The sequence below is a fragment of the Stegodyphus dumicola genome, chromosome X1 (genome assembly GCF_044657685.1).
Source record: "Stegodyphus dumicola isolate Sdum_Otavi_A_Nest chromosome X1, ASM4465768v1".
NCBI lineage: Eukaryota > Metazoa > Arthropoda > Arachnida > Araneae > Eresidae > Stegodyphus > Stegodyphus dumicola.
Genome location: NC_140780.1, coordinates 94,101,222 through 94,118,968, shown reverse-complemented (window position 1 = coordinate 94,118,968; position 17,747 = coordinate 94,101,222). Strand labels below are relative to the sequence as shown.

The following is a 17,747-nucleotide window of genomic DNA, read 5'->3' as shown; positions in this document are numbered from 1 at the left end:
AGAAACATTTATCCAGACAAAAATGGAAAAGTGTTGTCCCAATAGATAAATCTTGGGTATACTGAAATGACTGCAATAGAAAGAGATCCATTTATTATCATCAAAGAGAAAAATATCTTAAAACTCATTTCAAGAAATCTAAAGAAAGTATTTCTAAGGGATTTATGATTGTTGCTGGATTTTTCATACAATCTCAAGTTAACGATAAAGAGTGTGGAGAAAAATGTTAAGATCAATTCCATGTATTATCAAAAGCATGTTTTTTACCCAATTTGCAAAAGTAAAATATCTTCTATTTACCCAAAGTGTCATCAATCAGTAGAGCTGCATCAAGACAAAGTAAGCAGTAACACATCAAAATCTACTCTTAATTTCTTGGTAAAAAAGGGACAAGATTGTTTACTCATACCTAATAAATCTCATGATCTATCACCAATTTTTTTTTTTTTTTTTTTTTTTTTTTTGTGCTTCTGGACTTCTAAAAAGCAGGTTGCCTAAACATCACACACAACCTTGGAAAGCTATTTGAGAGCAGTGGGATAAAATACCTCTTTCGATATTATAATTTCGAATTAATATTATATATTGAATATAATTCGATATTATAATTATATAAAAGGCTTTATTTGTCTTTGTTGTATATAGATACTGAAGAATAAGGGTAATCAAATAGAACATTTGAAACAAAAATTTAGATAAAATATTTCTGTAATTACGATGAAAATTGTCTAAAAAATGTGCAAACAGCCTCTGTACTGTTGATATTGTATATCAAATGTTGTTTAGAGCTTTCCCAAATTTTTTCCAGTCATTACCAAAGGCTGTTGTCTGCTGTGTTGCAGCAGGTGATGTTCTAGGATAGCTTTCACTGGGTTATGGTTGATTAAATTCATCCAGTACTGAGATGTGAAGAGGATTGCTGTTGTTTTTCAAGAAGAAATCAGTAAGAGTAGTGGACCCAGAGTTGTATTGTGTTGGGGTGTTTTGATCTATTCATGAAACATTTGAATTGGCTAAACTGTATAGCATGTCCAGTGCCATTTTAATTATAGTAATTTCATGCCTAGTATAAAGTTTGAAGCATTATTCATTGCATTACAGCCAAAATTTTCTTTTGGTAGAGAGAAATTATGAATAAGTTATCTATGAGGTTTATCCATGGCTTGCAGATCTGGCATTTTCATCTTATTTTTTAACATCATATCACCTAGGGAAAACCTTTGAAATATATTATCTAATTCTTTAATTAATTTCAGATCAGCAAAAGCTCCAGTTGGTGCCATATTATTTTTTCTAGCAGATTTGTTTTTAACCACACTAATGTACGAGACTCCTAGCAGGATGCCAGAAGATTTAATACACAAACCAGTACTTTTCAAAATTGCAGCAGGTTGAACCATGCTGATTTCAGGATTTTTATTTTCCATTTTCTTTGGTATGTTGGAGTGGAATTTAGGGACAGCCATGATAATTGCGGTTTGTCTCCGTAAACGTTCATACCATTTAATATTATCAGTATGCTTTCTAGAGCATTTGAAACTTTTATGTGTCCCCACACACACACACATTTAATGCAATGTGGCTTAAGTTTCCATATGTCCAGTGAATGATTGAAATGTTAGCAGTTACTCATTGCACCATACTGCCTTTTATTTTATGCTGAGAGATTTTTGCATTAAAATACAAGAAGTCTTATTTCATAGATCCTTTCAACACCCTATTCATTGGTTACTAGATTTTGAACATTGACATTGGTACCTTAGTTTTTATCCTACATATCAGTGCAACTTTTCACACTTTGAATCCTAAGTTCATCTTTGATGTCATCAGTGGGAGAATCAACTGGCAAGGCCTTTCATAACAACTTTAATCTGTCTTTTGAATTTAGAGTTTATTACATAGTGATTTATGCATTTTTCATCCTTGTGAGAATCTTCACTATGTGGGTTAATTTTGAGTAATTCGCCACAGAGGAGACCAGTGAGTTCCGTTTCTGTATCACTTTGTAATACTGTTATGAATTCAGGATACTTCACATCTATTTGATCAAAGTTGGCCTAATCTGAAAAGGTTGAACAGTCCTAGGAATGACATTGTGACTTACCTGAGTATCCATAACATTGACATTTTATTCTCATTTTCTAAGGGTAGATAGCTAAATTTGTTTGAATTGGGACATTAATATTAAATTTAACTATCTTAAGTGGATTTGGCCGGTTTTCTAGGTGAAATAAATGTTTCCATTACCACCATCATTATGACTTACATTTGGATTTCTTAGGATTACCATTTGTTTTAACATTCATAACATTTGTAATACTGGCATTTATGCATTCTTCTTATTTGCATTATAATTAGCAGCATTAATGCAATTATTAACTGAAACATCATCATTAGTACCATTAAGAGTAACATGATAGTTATCCAATATCATATGTATACTAAATTTCTCAGGCAGTCTAAAGCAATTTGAGTATTTGTGGAATTTTTAGCATCATAAAAAGTGCACTCAAGTGATAGTTCATCAGTGGCTCAGCAGCCTTGAGTCGTCTTTCAAGGAATAATCCATTGATGTTGTAATCTAGAATCAGTTTGGGCACATCCAAATCCTTGGTTTTGTTTCATAGCACTTGAATAGCACGTCATATTGAAATTTATCGCAAAGTACTGCATGAGCAATGACTACTTTATCAAAAGAATAAATTGCAAATAGTCTTTTCATATTTGCATAAAGTGTGTGATCTGATATCATCCATAAATAATCCAGTGGTTTCCATGTAGCCAGTGAAGCCAAATCTTGAGCTTAGATGATTGCTCAACTGTAAGATGTGTCTGGTCAGATGATGAATAGCACTATGCTTACTTTACCATGTGGGTTTCAGAAGCTGAGGACCTTAAAAAGTGTACCACTCGTCACTGCACGCTGCCAGTCAATGTCTTGCATAGGCCACATTATGCTAGGATTGGACCATCAACAGCTGGAAGTGACTGTAGTGATGAGTCTTGATTCTGACTCCATTTTGCCAATGCTAGGTTAAAAATATGATGCCAGCCCTATGAAGCTATGGATCTTACATGCCAGGTTAAAAGGCATAAGGCCATGGTCACTCAGTGATAGTCTGAAGTGTTTTCTTTTGGCAATATTTTGAACCTTTGCTACTTGCATGAAGCACTCTCACTGCATCTATGGTATATGCTGAACAATCACTGTCATGCCTTCTTGCTTTCCAGCAAGGTAACTGCTTCTGATGTTTTTCCCACTTGTCTAGTACCTGGCTGAAATACCATTCTGCTGAATTCTCCATTCTGAGGTAGTGCCCCCTGAAGCCGACTTAAATCCCATTGAACGCATTTGGAATACTCTGGAAAAAGTATGCAAGCGTGCTATTCACCACCAGTGCCCTTAACTGATTTATGAGGAATTATAGGAAACATTTGGTAAGCTATACCCTTTGAACTTCCGTAAACTTGTTAAAATCCATTTCTTTACATTTGGCAGCTATTATTAAGGCCATAGGAGCAGCAACTCATTAACTAACCAGGTATCCATATTGCAGTGGAACTTCAATGTATGCATGTTGCAAAGATGATGAAGAGGTTTGTGATGGTAAAGTGCTATAATGTGATTAAAATTTCTCCATTTAAAAATGTGGTACTGCAGTTATAAGGCAGATGGATAAAATCTCATTTGAATAATAAAATTTAATTTTACAATTGTGCAGTGTAAGAGCTGTGGAGTGTATGCTAAAATTGTAATGTGGCATTTACCATGCATTTAAAAATTGAGACTGTGCTGGCATTCAACCCAAAAAAACAATGAACATTTTGTAATACACTGGGGAGTCTTAACGAAATGATTTTAAAACCTCATGTAATTTTGCATATAAGAGGTGGAGCTTGCACATCCTCGTTTTGTCATGCCTGACATATATACAAAATGGAGAATAGCCATCTTGTGAAAAAAATTTAGATAAGACCATAGAAAATGTGATATGAGGCAGGTAGTGGAAAGCTGAGGAAATGTGATATGGAATCAGGTAGTGAAAAACTGGTTTTACAACCTTTTAGAGATACATAGGGAAAAAAAAAAATAAGATATGTAGTGACCTCTGACTGAAATGCAAGCTTACAGTGATTTTTCAAGCTGTATATTATATTGTCCCGGAGTTCGTGTTATAACCAACTGTGGTGATGAATAGCGTGTTGAAATTTTTGGAGAAGCTTAAATGGAAACTGCTGTAATGCAAGTCGATGTCCAAGTGCATCCTGTACATGTTCTGTTGAGTTTAAATCATGAGACTGTGTGGATAACTCCATCCGCTGGATTCCTTTGGCCTCAAGCTAATCTGTCACTAATGCAGAGTGATGGATACGAACATTATTTTCCATTGAGATGAAGTTATTACTGATCGAACTCCTAAGCGACTTGACACAAGGATCAAGAACTTCGTCTGTATATCAGCATTCATAATTCCACTGGTAAAAATGTATAGGTCACCTCGTCATTCAAAATTGTCTCCCCATACCATGACTCCTCCACCATACCAATATCTTTTATGTTTTTTTTTTTTTTTTTTAGCCCAAAGGAGCAATTTATCCAGGAGGGCTATTAATTTCATTTTGGCATTGTGTGTTGATTCACTATAAACGGCGAATCAGTTTCTAAATTATTTGCACCAAATATTAGAGCCCTGTATTATATTTAAAGAAAGTAAATAATGAAGAATCTGAACAAATGTATGTATGCTTCTCATATGATGATAAAGCAACGGTACCTAGAGCCATTAAATTTTGAATAACATAAGTCTCCACCCGAATTTAAGCATCTGGAAGCTGAAATTTGAAATTTGTTTTATTATCTATTTCATATTTTGTAAAGCATTTATGAGTTTTTGATTAAGAAACTCTATGATTTCAAAGCGAGCAATAGCGTCCCTGTACTGGGGAACAAATTTTATCTCTAGCACATGACTGTATTGGAAATTCTAAAGATATGCTCTTTTAAATATTTTGTAATGTTGCTGTTCAATTGAATTTTTGGTTTTAAGTGCAAAAAATATGATATTTAATAAATAAAGGGAACACACAAAACATGCCCCTTTGGGCATAATATAAATCTAAAAGCTTTCAAATTTTTCGGGGGAGGGGGAAGCTACCTTCGTTGTAACACATCATGAATCGTTCTCCAAACAAAAGACTTTTAAGCAAAAGGAACTTAGCTCCAGTCCATGGTACTACAATTATTGTGATCTCTGTACCATTGCAACCAGGTGCATTTCGTTGAGTAAATGAGTCACAGATCGTGGGCATCTTTCTTTGTAAACAGCCATCTTTTATGGCTGTCTCCTGTAATCTCTGCTGGCATTTTTCATAACAGTTGCTGCCAAATATCATTCCTGAGAGTCTGTTGGGACACATATTTTACCTTGATCTAGTTGTACACATCAGGTTGATAATGTATGCAGATACACAGTCTTTAAATCATTTCCAAACTCTCAACATGATGATATTGTCTACATTTAGGTCTTTACAGGCCTGTGTCTGTCTCTGTCCTGCTTCCATTCTACTAACTGCCCACAATTTTTTGCAGTCCATCAATGCCTTTTCACTGACATATTCAGCCTTCCACTCATGAAAGTGTTTACAATCCTTGAAATTAGAATTTTCCCTTTTCCTTGTTGTTACCAGAACCTCAATGAGCCCCTTATAAAGCCCTAACCGATGTAGAATCTGGATGGCAAAAGTTCTCATGAGGTTAATCTGAAAGAAGAAATAAGAGTATTAAGCATACAATTTATTCGCTGGCTTTTTTTTTTTTTTTTAACTTCCTTAATATTTTCATGTTTCGGAGTCATTGAAAATTTTTAAGTGCAAAGGTATAGCATTGGTTTAACACCAAGAAAAGCTTTCTGTATAATTTTAAATAAGCATTAAATTGATACAGAATATTCTTCTGGTGATGTAAGAACTAGTCATATTTCTTACTTCCATTTCCTTTATTTAAAGAATGTTTATTATTGCATTGTTCTTGTGTAAATTTTGTAATAAGTCCAATAACATTTATTTTCCTTTTAAACTGTTTGCATGAATGCATATGCATATGTGTATACGTACACACACATATATAACAAACCTGTATATATATATATATATATACAGGGTTGTTCAAAACTTAGATGTCAGGAAACTGATTTCACATGGGAAAGTATGTATGCAAGGGCGCTGTTTGTACCCAACTATTATATTGATTGCCGACCACTCTTGCTGTCATCAGAGCACGAGCTGACTTATTTGTGATAAGATGAATCATTTTATGCATCAAGAGCATCTCGTATATGTGGCAGTTGGCGAAAGTGGCCGCCGAGCTGGGCAAGTTTACGAAGACTGATACCCCAACAGAAGAGTTTGAAATGTTTGCACGTGTGCATTGCAATCTGTATGAACATGGTTCACTGCACAGCAATATGTAGGATATGGGGAGAAGACGACTGACGCAGACTCTCAGTAGCATATCAATGATAATTCGAATACAAGCACACGAGCTATTGCTCAGCAGCTTCGGGTCTCAGTCAGCATTATGGCAGATACTGCATGAGGAACGTGTACATGCTTACCATCTGCAAAGGATGCAGTTACCACATCCTAACAGTTATCCAAAGTGTGTGTCTAATTTGCACAATTGTTCATGCAGAAAGGTGCTGTGAACCCGTTTTCCAGCTTTTGCCCTTTTTACATATGGAGCTTCTTCATTCACTCGTGAAGGTGTTTTCAATACACACAGTTCACATGTGTAGGTTTACAAACAAGAACTCGCACTATGCAACATCGTTTTGCCGTAAATGTATGAAAATGAGTCATTGGTGACTGTTTGTTGGGATCTTACTTATTGCCGCCCCGACTGGATGGTCGGAAATACCTAATATTTCTCGAGACAGTGTTAGTGACTTTTCTGGGTGCTGTTCCTGTGTATATCCTCCGAGATAAATGTGGTATCAACATTATGAGCACAATTGTGCGTGATTGGTGCCGAACCGGACCGGGATTACAGAACCGGAAATTTGGAGCTTGATCAATCGGCAGAGGTGGGAACATTCGTTTGGCCACCTAGGTCACTTGATTTATTGCCCATGGATTTCTTTTTGTGGTGGGGCATAAAAGACGGTGTACAAGACCTCCGTCGACAGTGAAATGGACCTTGTTACGTGAAGTAGCCACCGCAGGAATTGTCCATATGATGTCGGGTATTTTTGAAAATGTTCAACAGTCACTGCCACAGCACTAACTCATGTAAATGTTCAGCAGCCTGTGCTCATGTAAATTGTCTCAATTTTGAGCACCTACTGTGAACCTGTGCTTTACCTTGTTGGAATAAAGGTCGCATTCGTTACCACTTAACTGTACTGTTTCCTTGTGTTAACTTTACTTGTCCATTTTTATTCATGTAGATGATGTTTGTGAACAAACATACTTCCCTATGTGAAATCGGTTTCCTAGTGTTTTCCCTATCTCCCCATGGAATGTGAATGATAAATTCTGAGCCACCCTGTGTATATGCATTAGGCTGTATTGATATCAAAATGCAGTTTGGCTTTTTGTTGTTATTATTGCTTTGATGTCATTGACAAAAGATATTTTTTCTGTATAAAGATCACTTTTACTGTATATCAGTGATAATAATATTTTGCTGAGAAAGATTAAATAAGCTGTCGTGCATGTCATAATTTGTCCACTGTATACAACTTCTAATTATCCAAATAATATATGCTTTGCATGAGATAAATATTGCCCTGCTGTTTTCAGAAACATCCCTCACAAATGATATGTCTATCTAAGGCATATACAGAACAAAGTCCAATATCTAGAATTGCTAGGATTTTGGAGATTCCAGATGTTAGATCATCAGTGTAAATCTAGTAAGATGAGATGCGTAAATTATAAATTTAAAAACATGATATAATTGTTTATGTAATATGAAGCATTTGTGCCTTTAAGGGAATCACAATTTACAAAAAAAAAAAAAAAAAAAAAAAAAGTCATTAGTTCTTTGTTTTATTAAACATTTCTACAGTAAGCTCATTAAGCTATTTCATCTTTTGTGCTAATAATTTCTCTTTAATTCTACAGACAGGCGTAATTTCATATCTAGTTACAAAGTTCTATTCTTCAAAATGTGTAACTGCTGTTTTAAGAATTCCAAGTAAACTGGCAGTCAACATTTTTTTTTTCATTCTCAACAACTTCTTTTTCACTTTCTTCACTATCAGTAGCAACATTTAAACCATAATACAGATTTTTCCAACCATTAGTTGATTGGGATATTGTCCTCTCAGTAGAAAACTTCAGTTATTACATTTTCATTTATTATCTCTTCCCCATATTTCTTTACTAATTCAATTAACTAGAAAATTTTACCATTTGCATGTGATAATCCAAAAATTTTCAAATTTGTGGCTATCATCATCATCACCACACAAAGGTATGGTGCAGGGGCATAAATTATGCCAGGCAATTTTTAAAATATGTTGGCACACACATCCTCTCATGACTTTGTAGTGGTTCACACAGTAAGTTTATTTTAAAGTATATCAAATATTTTTTTATTGTCTTGCTTTTGTCCAGAAATTTTAGCCGAGATTTTAAAAAGGCTACTTTATATCTGCATTTCGGTATGTGCATTGCTCCGGTGTTCATTGGCTGAATGAATGTACAGTTAGTAAGGAAAGAAGTTAAAGACTTTATTTTTCACTGAAACTGTTAAGAGAAGTATGAGTGCCACAGTTGTCTGTAATCAAGATTAACTTTTGCGTCCTCCCATAAACCATACAATTTCAAATGTTGCTCACCCTCGGTAGGACATGATTTTCAAACTGATTATAAATTGCTATAAATTTTCAAGATACTTTGAGGCACATATTGTGGAAAAAACCAGTTTTATTAGCATTATAAATTTTTTCTGGGGATAACTTTTTGCTCTTAATTCAGTCAATTTATCTGCAAATTTTTCAACGGTTTCAATGTCAGCTGAGACTTTTTAAATGACATTTATAACTACCCTATGGTGAATTTTAAATTTGGATAACCAACCTGTTGAATATGTGCCCTCAATTTTTTTAGTCTGTTCCTTCACTAAATATTTATTAGCTAATTTGACCTTGAAACATTAGCATTGTACTCATCAAATGGCATGCCCTAGCTGGGGTACGATAGTTCTCAAAGCCATAAGTAAACTTTAAAAACGCTTAAATTTTTGTCTCATGGAATTTAAGGAAAGGACTTGATGACAAAATTCAGTGAGTAGCAAGGCTTTATTTCTCTCTTTGTTGTAGTAAACTGAGTGTTTCTTCGTATCTTTTGAGATGTTTTAGAGAGTGAATTATGTGATGAGTGAAGGTGAAATCATTATTAATTTCATACACTCTTGTGAAACATTTTATTGACTTACTTTATTTACTATATATAAGGATTCATCTTCTCTTACTGAATCTTGCTGTTTGGATTTAACTTCAGTGTGCACTGATAATCCACGTTTGTGTTTTGTCACTATTGTTTCAATCAAAATTTCTTAGTCAAAAGTGCATTTGAGTATTTGCCACTGTACATAATTTATCTTTTAAATTAACAATCAAAAATTGTGCTTACTGTAATATATCTGAAATCTAGGTAATTACTGTAAAAAATTATCTTTGATAGGTATTTTACCTAACTTTTAAGTTTCATACTTTTTTAATTTAATTTTATTTATTTCCTTTCCCACAGAGATTTATTTATTCAGTCAAAAAATTCCTTTTTTTTTTTTTTTTTTTTTTTTTAAATTAAGGTTACTTTCTAATGCTATACTCCTTGCATTTTTTAGATATGCCATTATCCATTTTATGCAATAAATCTATTTTCTGCTGAATTGCCATTGAAATATGTGTTTACTTTGAGATTCTGCTGTGGCTCTAGAATCCGAAACTCATTTCAACATAATCAAAAATACAAACTTTAATTTTGGTGAGATAGCTGTAATTATTATAATCTGCAAAAAACAGTAAACTCGATCAGAAGGGAACAATTGGCTAGGTTAACCAAACTGAGTTCTTGGAATCTAATTCTTTTCTTTTCCTCACTACTGTGTCAAAAGAAAACCAGTATGAGCAACATCCCTTTTCCAAATAATTAAGTCTTGGAGATTCTATTATTGTTTCGATTAGATCGAAATGTGCTAACCACCCATACACATATGAAATAACTCAAGCCTGAGCATCAGTCAGTGTCTTGCCATCGACCACAGTGTGATTCCCTAGCTAGCCAATGTTTAAAAGTAACAGCATGGGAATTTTAGTCCAAAGAAAAATCACTACGGCATACCTCCTTTTGGGGTTGAGGTCTGGATTTGGGACTTTTTAATGTACTCTTTTATGTTTTTCCTAGTATGGACTGTGGATTTGTATATAATACACAGATAGGTCTTAAATAGTACCATTATTTTTATTAAATGTTTAGAAATGCAGTATTATAATTAGTTTTCTAAAAATTCTTTAAATCTTTTGTAGCTTCAAAATTTTTTTAGTTTTCATTCAATGGAAATTTTTCAGGTGATGATGTTTTCTGTGATGCTAAATCATATTTTATCTCTTTCTTAGTTGAAGAGAAAAAGAAGCTGGTGGTTTACTGTAGGAGTCTTCCTAATGATATACTAGAAAGCTTGAGTTATAGGTTGGATGAGCCGAAAGGTGCTACAGATTCGATTCAAGACTCGGTTAATTCACTGATAACTGAGAGTGTACCACTTAGAAGAAAAGAAATTCCAGACTCTTTATTTCAACCAAAAAAAGATGATAAAACTTTAAATTCTTCTCTCAAAAATGTGATTGCCAAGCCTAGAAATTCTGCAAAATCCATTCAGAAGCTTAAAAGGAAAGGCAATTCAGCTACTGCCAAAGGAAATTCAAACTGCCAAAGGAAATTTTCTGGTACTTCAACTGATTTATCAAACCAGATATTGACGAGGAGTCGTTTCAGGGATTCTCTTAATTTTCAAAAGAGAACATTACGCAGCCATATAGAGAAAACATCAAAGTTTCAGGGAAACAAAAATGTTTCAAGAGAATTTTCAAGTGTCTCTATTAATAAAACACCTAAGAAAGATGCTGGTCGCATATTAACTAAGAAGAATACAAGTATTTCAGATGTTGCTACATTACCAAGATTATCAGTCTTTTCCAGCCATTGCTCAAATTCAGTTTCAAGTAGTAGTTGCCAAAGAAGCTCGTTTATCATGTCTGAGGCTCCAGTTCTAGATGTGGTTGAATCAGATGAGTCAACAACTTTATCAGATGAAATAACGGCTACAAATTTGGAAGTTCAAGCAAATTCCCATTCATGTGCCCAAGGTTGTTTAAAATTGACTGTAAGAGTTAGAAACAGCTCTAATGATTGTAACTCCATAGCAACAAATACATCACTTATTGAACAGCATCTCTGTGAAAATGTTAATAAGTCATGTCTTCAGTCCAAAAGCATGATTTATGAAATAATACCTATTAATTGTAATGGTAATCATGATATGAATGAAAGCATACAAGGAGGGAAACTAAATACATTGCCTCCAAAATCAAAGAAAAATACTCCATTTTCTTCTCTTGCAGACCATACTGTAAATATCCGTATATCTTCTCCTTGTTATTCACATTCTGTAAGTGAGAAGAAGCCAGAGTTGTCTTTAAATTCTCCAATGAAACCTGGTACAAAAAGAGTAAGGCTTATATTAGGTAGTGATTCTATAGACATTGATATTCCACCATCTAAAAGCAGAAGATACTGAAATGTATGCTTCCCTATCTTCAAAAAAGATAGCCGAATACCTCAGTTTTTGCTTTCCAGTTTATGATTATTTTTTATTTTATATTCTTTTGTGTGGGTATGTTTTCTGACCAAAGTATATTTTATTTTATGTTGAAGGTGAAATAAGCAAGATTTGCATTTCAGAAAATGCTTAACTATAGAATTTCACTTTCTTCAAGGTTCATATATTTTTTGAAGATGTTTAAAAATGAAATACAGTTTTCAGTATACGATATTAGTGTTCTGAAAGCCATAAGTAAACTTTAAAAACACTTAAATTTTTGTCTCATGGAATTTAAGGAAAGGACTTGGTGACAAAATTCAGTGAGTAGCAAGGCTTTATTTCTCTCTTTGGTGTAGTAAACTGAGTGTTTCTTCATATCTTTTGAGATGTTTTAGAGAGTGAATTATGTGATGAGTGAAGGTGAAATCATTATTAATTTCATACACTCTTGTGAAACATTTTATTGACTTACTTTATTTACTATATATAAGGATTCATCTTTTACTGAATCTTGCTGTTTGGATTTAACTTGAGTGTGCACTGATAATCCACGTTTGTGTTTTGTCACTACTGTTTCAATCAAAATTTCTTAGTCAAAAGTGCATTTGAGTATTTGCCACTGTACATAATTTATCTTTTAAATTAGCAATCAAAAATTATGCTTACAGTAATATATCTGAAATCTAGGTAATTACTGTAAAAAATTATCTTTGATAGGTATTTTACCTAACTTTTAAGTTTCATACTTTTAATTTAATTTTATTTATTTCCTTTCCCACCGAGATTTATTTATTCAGTTACTGAGTAGCTTAGCATTTCATATTGTTATACTACAGATGTGGGAAAAGGCCTTCATTAAGACATACATGTTTTGTGTTTCTGAATCTGTTTCAAAAAATAAATTATTATTACATGTAATTAGTTTTTGTGTCCCAAAGGTTAACATTGTTGAAAGCAAACTTTTGAAAAGTGTATCTTTTGCTGTATTTATTGCTTAAGAAAGAGATTATGATGTTAGTTTCATAATCCTTTTCTCATCAGTTTACTTAATCAAAAGTTCATAGTTTAATAAAAAAAATTATTCCGTATTTTTTTTTAAATAGGATTATTCTTGCATTCTTCAGAAATTAGTCTTGTGTTTGTTTCTCATTACTGGTGTTTGATTTCTGTTAAAAGTTTAAAAGGGTTGCGTTTTTCACTTTTGTGGTGCATGCTAGAAATTTATTTTAATATGTTGATGTTGTTATTTTAGTTCACTTGATTTTACTTTTCAAAATGAATTCAATTTTGACATTTCATATAACCTAGTTATTCACGTGAGATTGTCCTTAGTTTTGGTGATTCTGAGCAAGATACCAGTAAATATATGCATTTAAAGTTTTGTTTGAGTTATTTATGGTTTCATTACTCTAGTAATCTTTTTTAATCACAGATTTTTTTTAAAAAGCCCATTTATATGAAGTGGATCTCAATAAAATTGTTTTTAATCCGTGTTTCTTGAATTACAATTTTTAAGTTATTGCATACTTACAAATTATGCTCTTAAGTTAGAAAGACAAAATTTTTTATCTTTAATAAAATTCCCAAAATGCTTCAAATTTCTCTGGAAACTAGTAGAAACTTCTTATTCCTCTCAGATACTGTACTAAAGTTAAGAAAGCAATTATTGAGCATTAAAAGAGCCCTTTGTATGTGTGATATGTAAATTGTTCCAGATGACCATAAATATTTTAGAAATTTATGAAAATCTGCATTAATATTAGAAAATGTGGCTTGCATTATATAGTATTTACAAGTTGAATTACTTTTGTGGGGGATATTTGGTAAGTTTTCTCTAATAGAGGCACTACATAATATTAATAATAATAGATTATACTGGGAATAATTTATTCATGTACAGTGCATTATATTTCAATAATGTTTTTAGGTCAGTTATTCACTCATTTTCAATACTGTAGCAGACGTTGTGGTTGCTGTGGGAGAACATCCTTAAAGCAAACTTACATGCATGGTCTGCAGAAGGGTAACACACTCCATGAAAGAACTTTACAATAGGAGTGTATGTGAAACTAGTCAAGGATGAGTCCTAGCTAGCAGCGGTAGCTATATCAACATTGTGAAGGAATGGCAGGCTACAGGCTGTTGGTAAAGGCCAGGACGCGAGAGGAAACGAATGCACATCTCCACCAAAGAACTCAGTGAAGTGCACGAAAGAATATGTTATGTCTTCTTTGGAGCAACTATTGTGACTGCTATAGCATTGAAAATGAGTGAATAACTGACATGTAATGCATATGAATAAAAGGTTTTTCAGTGTAATCTGGCCATGATTGTTAATATTATATAGTGTGTCTATTAGAAATATTTGAACCAAATATTCCTCCCCGCCCACGAACACAAATAATTCACCTTGTAATATTAGATAATGCAAGCCTTATTTTCTAAAATATTTATGGTCATCTGAACCAGTTTATATATTGTACACCATGCACAAAAAAAAGGGGTCTCATTTAATGCTCACTTTGTAAAAATATTGCTTTCTGAAGAAAGGTAATGTATTCACTTACAGAACATTAATATGTCAATAATTTTTTTACGTCAGTTATTTACTCATTTTCAGTGCTGTGGCAGCCATTATGGTTGCTGTGGGGGATCATCCTTAATCGTTCATAATTTGAATTAATTCCTTGCTCCAGTCAAAGAAAAACTCCTGGGTAATTGTTTTTCACAAAAACATGCTTGGTAGTGCTCATTTGTATGAATTTTCGAGATTTTTACAGACTTCATTTAAAACCTATTTCATAACAATGTAAGTTGATTTTAAAGGGCTATTAAATGTTTGATTCAACAACACCTTTTTCTTGATAGAATCTATTGATGATTTTATTAAATGCTGAAAATATCACTGAATTGTAGGAAGTTTTAAAGTCAGTTAACCATTTTGCTCAAAGGGAAAAGAAGTAACCAAATTTAGGAATGATTCAGTTTTCCATTGTTTCTGAAGTTAATACATTTTTTAATAGCTTGTGAGAACTTAACAAACTATGTGGTCAACAATTCACAGTTACTTATGATTGGAGGGAAATGTGTATGCTTTCTTTTCTCCTATATTCTGTTTGGTGTGACTTAAATTTTAATGCATTGTAAAATTGATCTGTGATGGTTAAAAAAATTAATAGTGTATTTTTGTGTATGTATTTTCATATATCGTATCTCCCATTTCATTATGTGAAATATATTGTGAAAGAATGAGAATGAATTATTATTGGCTAAATAAATATGACTTCGATTAGAGCTGTATTCCAGTCAATTTTATTCTGAAATGTAAAAAGACGCAATGCCATACATTTCTAAGTTTTTCACACATTTTGTAATGTGTAATATAGCATGTAACATTGTAATTTTTTTTATTCCTTACCTGTAGATCTTAGGCAAGATTATCAAAATTTCAGCATTAGTGGTAGAATGATTTTTAAAGTACAAAATTTTAATTTTTTTATGACTGTCATATAGGGGGGAAAAAGTCCTGTTAGAAAATTATAATTCAGCTTTAATTGATTAAATGCAAAAAATTCCTCATTTTTATGTGCAAAATTCATGAAATTATTTGAATAAGTAGTATGACTTAACACCTTAAATGATAGCTTAATAAAATGAATTTCTTACTCCAGTGGTAAGAAGTTGGAAAAAAACTGCTCTGAAAAAGTTTGTCATCCAAGTCAAATGTAGTTGATTTCCCTATCTGACAATGCATTCTCCTTCTCTGGGAAGTACGAAACATTTTGTGTTAAACTACATATCGTGCAGTGTCAACACCCAGTTAACTTCTAAAGCATTGCAGTTACTGCTGGGGTTAGTACAAATAGAATGAAATAAAAATAAATTAATTAAGAAAATGAGTGTAGATTTTTAGTGCATACACATAGAATACTATTCGCTGAAGAAAAGAGGTGCAGTTTTATTCTTCTGTTGAACTCTCTGAAGGGAAAATCCTGTTGTTTTGTCTTTTGTAGCATTGATTGCTAGCAGTTGCTTCAGTGAGGGAAGGAAAATATGCTTTGCAATGAATAAGCATTTGAGGACACTTAAGTATACTCAGGCAGGTCATTGCATGATAGTTTTCTCATCCCAAGGTAACATAGGTCAGTCAGGGAGAGGGTTAAATAACTTTTCAATGCATATTTTGAAACAAAGTGGAGTATTTTTTTAATTTTTTCCCCAAACTGACTGCAGTACAGAAACCGCTTTGTCAGTTAACTCTGTTATGTAGAACATCTGAAGTGCTTGCTGTATGAAGAATATTTAAAAACTTTTGTACTTCTTAAAACTGATCTACTCCTGATGCTGAAAAAGTATAAAATTTAAAGAAAATGTGTGATTGGAAGTCTGTACCCTTTTTTTATGATAACTTTGTGTATGTATATATATCTTGCCTTTTTTATTTGTTTACACTTGTTTAATTTTGCTACATTGGTTCTGAATAATTCCTTGATAAAATGGCATTTTTTATCATTTTGAATGATTATTGGTTTATGCTGTGTGGTATGTATTATAGAATGCATGTGTTATTTCATGTTGACTGATTAAAGCTAAAGCTAATTCGTTCAGTACATGAAGATTTAAAGTTAAGTAGAATATGTGTACTAACGATTGTCAATGATAATGAAATAAAAGTCATTAAAAATGTGAGAATAAGATAGCTGAATTTTATATTGTTTTCAAATAAACTTTTTCTGGTTTATAACAAACTTTAGCAAAGCATCAAAGATCTGCATGTTGAGAAAATGAAGGTTGCTTTTTGGAATTCAGTTTTATTAATGGTGAATATTTATATGAAAACTGTTATTTTTATATATATGTTACCTATAAAACTTAGTTAACACAAACTTGTTAAAAATAGTATTTGTTATATATGTACTGTCTTTAGTAAATAACTGGAAATTAGTTTACTGGGCTTTATAAATTAATCATAAGTAATTTTTGCGTTTTAATTTAAGCATCTTTATTTATGTAATGTTTTTGTTTCTGATGTAAATTTTCAAGTGTTGTTCTAATATATATATATATATATATATATATATATATATATATTATTTTTTTTTCATATAAGTCTGTGTAGCAAAATATTTTTATTCTATCATAAAGGACTATGTTAAAGTATCTTGTAGTATATGTAAAAGACAAGTTTTGAAAAGCCTTCACTTATGTATATACTTTTCGGCAGTCTTGAAAGTCTATTCCTAAAGTATGTTGTGCCTTTTATGGAGTTAATTTTTTATGTAAGAATGTAGCTGGGTTTTTGTAAAACATATTTTATCCTGACATTGTATGAAGGCATTCCATATGTGTGAAGCTGTTTTCTTTCCAAATAATATTTGTCGCAGTTATTGTGACAAGATTTTGGTGTTGAACACTTGAATGAGAAATAAGCCAAATTTGTTTTTTGAATGTTAACCAAACTTAACATTTTAAACTACTTTTACGTTAATAAATATGTTTTATGCATCTTTTATATGTAGTTGTTTAGTTTCTTTTAAAGCAGATTTGAAATTACAGGAGTATTAAATACAGCATTATAGTTCAAAACAAACTATATATAATTAAAAATATGTTCTTCAACAATGTATCATTTTTTTAAATCTCTGATGAAAATCATTTAATTATTGTTTAAAATTAAAATTCTGATCATTAGTTTTAATAACGGACTGAATGTTATTTGTGTATTTGAGTGGCTTATTAGTCCTCAAATATAACACTTCAAGAATCTTGTTAAATGCGCAATAATTATGATCATGTGTGAGATAAGATACTTATCCGTTATCTCCTTGGAGACTTTCAAGTGGATTTCTTACTGCCCATTCGTGCTTTACGCAAGATAATTCAGAACTTTGCAACAAACTTTTAGAGGCGGTACAAC

At 32.3% G+C, this 17,747-nt stretch overlaps 1 protein-coding gene across 3 annotated transcripts in view; it reads left to right on the top strand.

Annotated features, from left to right (window-relative positions):
- The window catches only part of LOC118193236 (uncharacterized), a 144,393-nt gene extending 127,053 nt beyond the window's left edge, over positions 1-17,340 (top strand). For all 3 annotated transcript variants that reach the window (XM_085808613.1, XM_085808612.1, XM_085808614.1), the window contains exon 9: positions 10,626-17,340. In XM_085808613.1, the coding sequence (XP_085664739.1) occupies positions 10,626-11,806 (1,181 nt within the window). In that variant the 3' untranslated portion in view covers positions 11,807-17,340. The remainder of the gene's footprint in view (positions 1-10,625) is intronic.
- The last annotated feature ends 407 nt before the right edge of the window (positions 17,341-17,747 follow it).